Raw genomic sequence first — 7,746 nt, 5'->3', positions numbered from 1 at the left:
TGTATTTTGGACATTTTATTTAAATGGAATTACATGTGATATTTCGTGACTAGCTTCTTCCACTTAGCATATTTTCAAGGTTCATTTAATCCTGCATGTGCAGAGGGGGCACCTTATGTAAGGATAAACCTCGGGGGGTGCTTACTGATTGATTTTGAAACTTTGCTTCAAAATTGTGTGTGTGTGTGTGTGTGTGTGTGTGTGTATATATATATATATATTTTTTTTTTGAGACAGAGTCTCACTGTGTTGCCAGGCTGGAGTGCAGTGGTGCAATCTCAGCTCTCTCCAACCTCCACCTCCCGGGTTCAAAGGATTATCCTGCCTCAGCCTCCTGAGTAGCTGGGATTATAGGCATGGCCCACCACACCTGGCTACTTCTATTTTTAGTAGAAACGGGGCTCTTCCATGTTGGTCAGGCTGGTCCTGACCACCACCATGCCCAGCTAATGTTTTTTTAAAGACACGGTCTCACTCTGTCACTCAGGCTGGAGTGCAGTGGCACAATGTCAGCTCACTGCAGCTTCAACCTCCAGGGCTCAAATGATCCTCCCACCTCAGCCGCCCAGGTAGCTGTGACCACAAACATGTGCCACCACGCCTGACTAACTTTTGTATTTTTAAAATACAAAAACCCTGTTAAGACAGGGCTTTGGCATGTTGTCCAGGCTGGTCTCGAACTCCAGAGCTCAAGTGATCCACCTACCTTGGCCTCCCAAAGTGCTGGGATTACAGGTGTGAGCCATTGCACTTGGCCTAATTTTTTTTTTTTCTGAAGAGATGAGGTCTTGCTGTGTTGCCCAGACTGGTCTCAAACTCCCGGCTCAAGCAATCCTCCCACCTGGGCCTTCCAAAATGCTGGGATTACAAATGTGAGCCCCCACACCACCCCATTCTTTCTTTTATACTGGGTATTCAGAATTTTTTTTAAATGTGTTTTCCACTTACAGCATTTCTCAGATTGAAATAGCCATCTTTCAACTGTTCAGCAACCTTATCAGACAACACAGCTCTGGAGGGTGATTTTATGTACATTCCCACTGCTCTCTCTGCCTCCTTGATTCCCGTCTACCCCACACCCCTGCAGTCTGTGACTACCGTGTCCCTCTCCCCTCTCTGTCTCTTGTATTCCTTTAATATGGAGAATTATTTCCAATTCCTTAACATCGTGCCCTGATTTTTTTCTGTCTTACATTCAAGGGTCACAGTTTTCTTCTCACCATCATTTCAATCTTTTCCCATAAGATGTGACATGCCTTTTTGTCTTGGTTGAGTATTTATTTGCAATACATGAATGACTGTTTTATTTGATACATTAGTGACCTTTTCTTTTTTTTTTTTTTCTGAGATGGAGTCTCGCTCTGTCGCCCAGGCTGGAGTACAGTGGCATGATCTCAGCTCACTACAACCTCTGCCTTCCAGGTTCAAGTGATTCTGCCACCTCAGCCTCCCAAGTAGCTGGGATTACAGATGTGCACCACCACGCCTGGCTAATTTTTGTCTTCTTAGTAGAGACAGAGTTTTGCCATCTTGGCTAGGCTGGTCTCGACCTCCTGACCTCAGGTAATCCACCTGTCTTGGCCTCCCAAAGTGCTGGGATTATAGGTGTGAGTCACCTCACTTGTCCAGTCTGCACTATTCCTTAGTGTCAGACAATTTGAGCCAAACAATGTCTTTCTCATTCAGATGTGACCTTCAGGGTCTAATTTTTGTATTTTTAGACAAGGTTTCCTTTCTTTCTTTCTTTCTTTCTTTCTTTCTTTCTTTCTTTCTTTCTTTCTTTCTTCTTTCTTTCTTTCTTTCTTTCTTCCTTTCTTTCTTTCTTTCTTTCTTTCTTTCTTTCTTTCTTTCTTTCTTTCTTCTTTCTTTCTTTCTTTCTTTCTTTCTTTCTTTCTTTCTTTTCTTTCTTTCTTTCGTTCCTTCCTTCCTTCCTTCCTTCTTTCCTTCTTTCTTTCTTTCTTTCTTTCTTTTCTTTTCTTTCTTTCTGTTTTGTTGAGACAGAGTTTCACTCTTGTCACCCAGGCTGGAGTGCAGTGGCGTGATCTCAGGTCAGTGCAACCTTCGCATCCTGGGTTCAAGTGATTCTCCTGCCTCAGCTTGCTGGGTAGCTGGGAATTACAGGCACCTGCCACCACACCTGGCTAATTTTTTGTATTTTTAGTAGAAACAGAGATTCGCCATGCTGGGCAGACTGGTCTTGAACCCCTGACCTTAGGTGATCCGCCCACCTCAGCCTCCCAAAGTGTGGGGTTACAGGCATGAGCCAGTGCCTGGTCTCTCCTGGCTAATTCTTTGTATTTCTGAAGAGACGGGGTTTCACCATCTTGGCCAGAATGGTCTTGATCTCCTGATCTCGTGATCTGCTGGCCTCAGCCACCCAAAGAGCTGGGATTAGAGGTGTGAGCCACTGCACTCAGCCTCAATGTAGCTTTTTATCAAAGTATTTATTTAGTAAAAATTAATCAAAGGGCACAAGCATTTCAATACTTAGGTTATTTAAGATGAAATTTGTGACCAGAAGAGTGCCAGACACACAAGAAATGTTTTGTGTATGAAGGAACCACAAATTAGATAAACAAATTTGAAGGAACCAAGTAACAAATAATTTTCTGTTGTTTGTTTTGGTATGTTATTTTGGGAATGTGATTAATCACATATGTCAAGGGCATTGGGAAGAATTTCCAGATACTCTGATAAGCATGACATCTTAATCATAGGAAATAAAGCAAGGCTATCTTAGGAAATTAGGTATCACTGCCAAGGAACTTTACATGAGAAGATAAATTAAAAGTACTATTAAATTTGTAACAATCAGATGGGCTGGCAGTCATGATGTGTCATTTTTTCTCAGCATTTTTTCTTTTACTTGATTCAATAAAACAAACTTAAACGCCAGCTATCTGCAGTACCCTCACTAGACTATGTTTAATGATATGTGAAACACAGCCTGCACACTCACAGATCCTTGCCATGTCCCATTCCCATCCTCTCAAAACCTGTGTTACCCTGTGGCTAGATTTCTCAACGAGAAGAAAGAGAGAGAGGAATGAGAACCATCTTTTTTCAGGTCGCTCTACACAGCTCCTGCAGGTAGACAATGACCTCTCCGGTGAGGCTTTTATCCTTGGCTGGTGGGTGGAGGCCTTAATCCTAGAAAAGAGGGCTCTCAGGGTGGGGAGGTAATTTAAATCCTTATGAGATAGACGCAGCTCCCCACCTCACCAGACCTTCACAAACCCAAACTGGAACCACCAGAAAAATGACTGACAACCGGCCACAGGACCCAGGCAGAGACGCAGAGACAGGCTGACCAGAAGAAAGGCCGAAGTACAAGATACTGCCCTCTGGCACACAGGGCACATGTGTCCCAACACACACACATGCGCACACAGACAGACACAGAGCGAAAGAGCGAGAAAGGAGAGAGAGAGAAATAAGAGAGAGACTTACGCACACACACAAACGCACAAAGACGTAGGGCAGTGGCACGGTAACACCCACCCCCAGGCAGTCCCTGAATTTTCCGGGTTCTGCTCTCCGCAACTATGACCCACCGGTGAGAGAGCAGCCCACGGGCACACAAGCAAGCCTCTCCTTTTTTGAAGAGACTCACTGGCACACCGTCTGTGCAGGCGTGAGGCTGGGATCCCGTGCTGCTTCTTCGGCCCTCTGCCCGCGGTTTCTTCCTCTTGGACGACCCTCCGTGAATCCCGGCCTCCAGAGACCATCCTGCTGATGCCCTGGCCGGGACTGGTCTTAGCCCCGATTCTGATTAATCCTCTAATCCCAGGTACTCGGGAGGTGGAGGCAAGAGAATCATTTGTACCCAAGTGGCAGAGTTTGCAGTGAGCTGAGATCCCGCCACTGCACTCCAGACTGGGTGACAGAGCGAGACTCGGACTGTTAAAAAAATAATAATAAAATAAATGATGGTGGAGAGGCGGCTGCGGGGACTGGGGCGGTGGCTGGTGAGGTGAAGATTGGGAGAGGGGCCTCATCGACCCTCGGCAAATCCTGGCCTGAGGCTGGGATCTCGCGCTGCCTCCCCTGTGATCTGCCTGAGGTTTCTTGCTCCTGAGGTTTCTTCCTGGTTTTTGACCCTCCGAGAATACCGGTCTCCGGCGACCATCCTGTTAACACCCTGGCCAGGACTGATCTCAGCCCCCACTCTGACGCACTATCACGCAGGGCTCCTACATCGCCAAGTCTCAGGGACCCACTTCTGGGCAACAGTGGCGGTCACTGCTACCAAAGCCGTGGCTCGGGCCTCCCTCATGCGCACTGGCAAGGCCGACTCCCTCCTTGCTCCCTACAGTCAGGCTGCGGACCCTTTAAAAAATGGCGGCGACACGACGGGCTGCGGGGACTGGGGCGGCGGCGAAGTCAGAGATGGCAGGTGGGAAGAGTACTAGGAGAGGGCCTGCAGGAGACCCATGGTTGGACCCATAGGAGTCCTGTCATCAGGACCTTCTTGATCGGTCTTCTGTTTCAGTTCCTAGTGGTGGAGGAGCTTCAGGGTGCCGGCTGGGCATTCCAGACTCCTCTTCGGATCTGATTATGGATCCGAACGGGTGATCAGGAATGGGGTTACAATGTAGTGAGGCGGGAAGGGTCTCGGTGGGACACAGAAAGATCCCAAGGGCCGCAAGGCATACTGTAGGCTGAAAATGCACGGACCCATAAGCCCACTGCCTCCCTTATTCCTGGGTGGAGCAGTGGCCTGCCTTTATCTCCAAGGCCCGGGGCTCTGGCATCCCGAAACTGCTTTCTGCCACATGTGCAAAGAGAGACAGAGGTGAGTCCGAGATGGAGCCAATGTGACCACACGTGGTACTGACGTCCCCCAAGAGCAGATGGAGTGAGCGTGTGTCTCTGAGGCCGTATGGGGCGATGCCGAGACAGATAGTGACGTCCAGGCGTGCCTCCGTGTGCCACTGGGACCTTCCACACAAAGCTGAGGAAAAGCCAAGCACACCTGAAAACATGCGAGGCAGGGCCTGTGCCCCAGTCCAAGCCACATTCAGGGATGCCTGCCAGAGGGCCCCAGAGGTTTCGACAAACGACACCACACTGACACCCCGCCACCGGGTAGGAACCCCTGACGCCACCTCCCCTAAACCCAGCAAAACCCAGTCCCTTTGGCTCCCTCACATCAGTGGCAGCCAAAAGATTCACTGCTTGAAGGCACTTTCCCCAGGAGCAGAGCAACCGGATGGCCCTTAGGAATGAGAGAGGAAGCACAGGTGGGAGGCAACACTGCCTTTCCTAGAAGGCAAAGGTCCGCCACGTTGGGGTCGCCTCCCGCTCTTCCTGGACTGACCACGCAGCCCTCAATTCCGACATGGAGACCAAGGGAGCTTCCTGTCCAAGACAGGTATGGCAGCCCAGAGTTCCAGGATCATCACACCTGCCCAATCATCCAGAAATAGGTTTGGAGAGGGAAGCAATCATGAAACGGACCCCAAAGAAATTTCTCCCTGATAGACTGGGACGTGTTCTTTGTTGAAGACGTTGAGCCAGACTAAGAAGCCTCTAGGATTCCAAGAAACTGGGCAGACAGAGAAATAAGGAGCAGAGAGCAGAGGCCAGCGCCCAGGCAGGATACGGCACAATGCCACCATCACGGGCATCCGGGAACAAGTGCCAAACGGGTGACTTGGCCAGGAAGGCTAGCGTTTGGGTGACAGAAATGCTTGCCGCATCCCATTGCCGGCTTCCTTCTCTGTCCCTGTGTCTAGCTGTGGCTAGATTTCTCAACGAGGGCAAAGTGCGAGAGGAGTGGAAACCATCGTCTTGAAGGTCTGTGGGCACCCTCCTGCGGGTGGACAATGAGCAACTGTGAGGCCTTTGTCCTTGGCTGGGGTGTGGTCGTCTTGATCCTAGCAAAGAGGCAGCTGAGGATGAGAAGGGTATTGAAACCCTTGCGAGTCAGGCTGGAGGCTCAGAGCCCCGACAATGAAGCAGGGCCACGGAGAACTCCTGCTTTGCCAAGCCTCAGGGACTGGATTCTAAGTCAACCATGGAAATCAATGTGACGGGAAAATCAGCTAGAGCCTCGTGGATACGCATTTGCTGGGCCGATTCGCGCTCCACTCCTGGAAGTCAGGCTGTGGCCCCTTTAAACAATGGTGACTGGCGGTGGCAGGGGGAATCCTGCTGCAGCTGCGGCGATGGTGGGATGCAGGTTCCAGTAGGGGGCTGCAGGGGAGAGAGGGCCGCGGGGGTCCCAGGGCCAAACCCTGAGGAGTCCTGTCTTAAAGACTTCCTTGAGCTGACTTCCACCGGTGGAGAGAGAGCTTCAGGGCACCTGCTGGCGTCTCAAGACCCCTCTTCAGATCCCATTTTGGACCCCTCCGGGTGAAGAAGGTTAGGCTCACCACATCTGCTGACAAAGGAAGGGCCTCGTTGCAGGACAGAATGATCGCATGGGCCTCAAGGCGTGGTGTCAGTGGAAAAATCACTGATCCATGAACCCTCTTCCTCCCTCCTCCTTTGAAAGAGCAGTCGCCTGCCCCACTTGTAAAAGCTCTGGGGCCCTTGCAAGCTGATACCTCTTTCCAGAACACATGCAAACAGAGACAAGGGCAACTCCAAAGTGGAGCCAATGCCAACACATGTGGGACTGCTGTATCCCAGAATAGACAGTGTGAATATGTGTCACTGAAGTCATATGGGGCAATGGCGAAACACAAGATGGTGTTCAGGCATGTGCCAGGTGGAAGGGGGGCACAAGTGACCTTTCCATCAATGCCAAGGAAAATCAAAGAACACCTGGATCCAGGAGGGGGCCAAAACATTCAGGGAGTCAGTCCACCCAGGAGCAGAGGAGAGAATGTTTCTCGAGAATGAGACTGGAAGTGCAGAGGAAATGCAACACCACCTGTCCCAGAAGACTAGGCCTGTCACAGTGGCCTACTGCTCATTCTAGGCAATCCACCCACTGATGAGGTGAAACACGGAGACCAAGGTAGCTTGCCTGTCTGAGACACCTATGGAAGTCAAGCTCTCCAGGGTCATCCAACCAGCCCAATCCAGCAGAAACAGGTTGGGAGAGAGAAACAATCATGACATGGATGTCCACCAACTGTCTCCCTGATGGACAGGGAAGTGAGCTTTGTTGAAGACATTCAGCCAGATCAAGAGGCATCTAGGCCTCTCAGAAACAGGGGAGACAGAGTAAAAGGGTGGCCAGAGCAGAGGTCAGAGCCCAGGGAGGATACAGCACCGTGCCACTGCCATGGACATAAGGGGAGAGGTGCCAAATGGGTGACTTGTCCAGAGAGGCCAGCGTCACAGGGACAGGGATTGCTGTCATCTCCCATTCCCGGCTTCCTCTTCAAGACTGTATCGTGGTATGGCTTCATTTCTCAGAGAAGAGCCGTGAAAAGATACAGCCATCTTCTCTGACGTGGGTCTGCTCCTCTCCTGCAGGACAATGAGCTCCTGTGGGGCCTTTGTCCTAGGCTGGAGTGTCATCATCTTGATCCTGGAAAAGAAGCTGCTAAGGATGGGGATGATAGTCCAATTGCTCCGGGACAAACGCATCTCCTCATGTGTCCAGGCCTTCACAAACCTAAAGTGGAAGGGCCAGGAAAATGATTGACAACCGGTCACATGAACCAGGCAGAGACGCAGAAAGAGGTTCACCAAAGACCGGCCAACATGGAAGAAATCGCTTTCTGGCACACAGGGCACATTTGTCCAAAGACACACACGCACAAGGGCACACACACACACACACATACA

The 7,746-nt window shown here is 50.4% G+C and overlaps 1 protein-coding gene across 1 annotated transcript in view; it reads right to left on the bottom strand.

The window, feature by feature from the left end:
• Window positions 1-7,108: 7,108 nt before the first annotated feature.
• Window positions 7,109-7,746, bottom strand: part of LOC129051045 (protein FAM27L-like) — a 39,332-nt gene continuing 38,694 nt past the window's right edge. Inside the window, exon 4 of the mRNA XM_054535565.2 lies at window positions 7,109-7,573. Within this exon, the coding sequence (XP_054391540.1) occupies window positions 7,312-7,573 (262 nt within the window). The 3' untranslated portion in view covers window positions 7,109-7,311. The remainder of the gene's footprint in view (window positions 7,574-7,746) is intronic.

Source organism: Pongo abelii, chromosome 19 (assembly GCF_028885655.2).
Source record: "Pongo abelii isolate AG06213 chromosome 19, NHGRI_mPonAbe1-v2.0_pri, whole genome shotgun sequence".
Lineage (NCBI taxonomy): Eukaryota > Metazoa > Chordata > Mammalia > Primates > Hominidae > Pongo > Pongo abelii.
The sequence above is the reverse complement of the archived record's forward strand: the minus strand, read 5'-3'. Positions and strand labels throughout refer to the sequence as shown.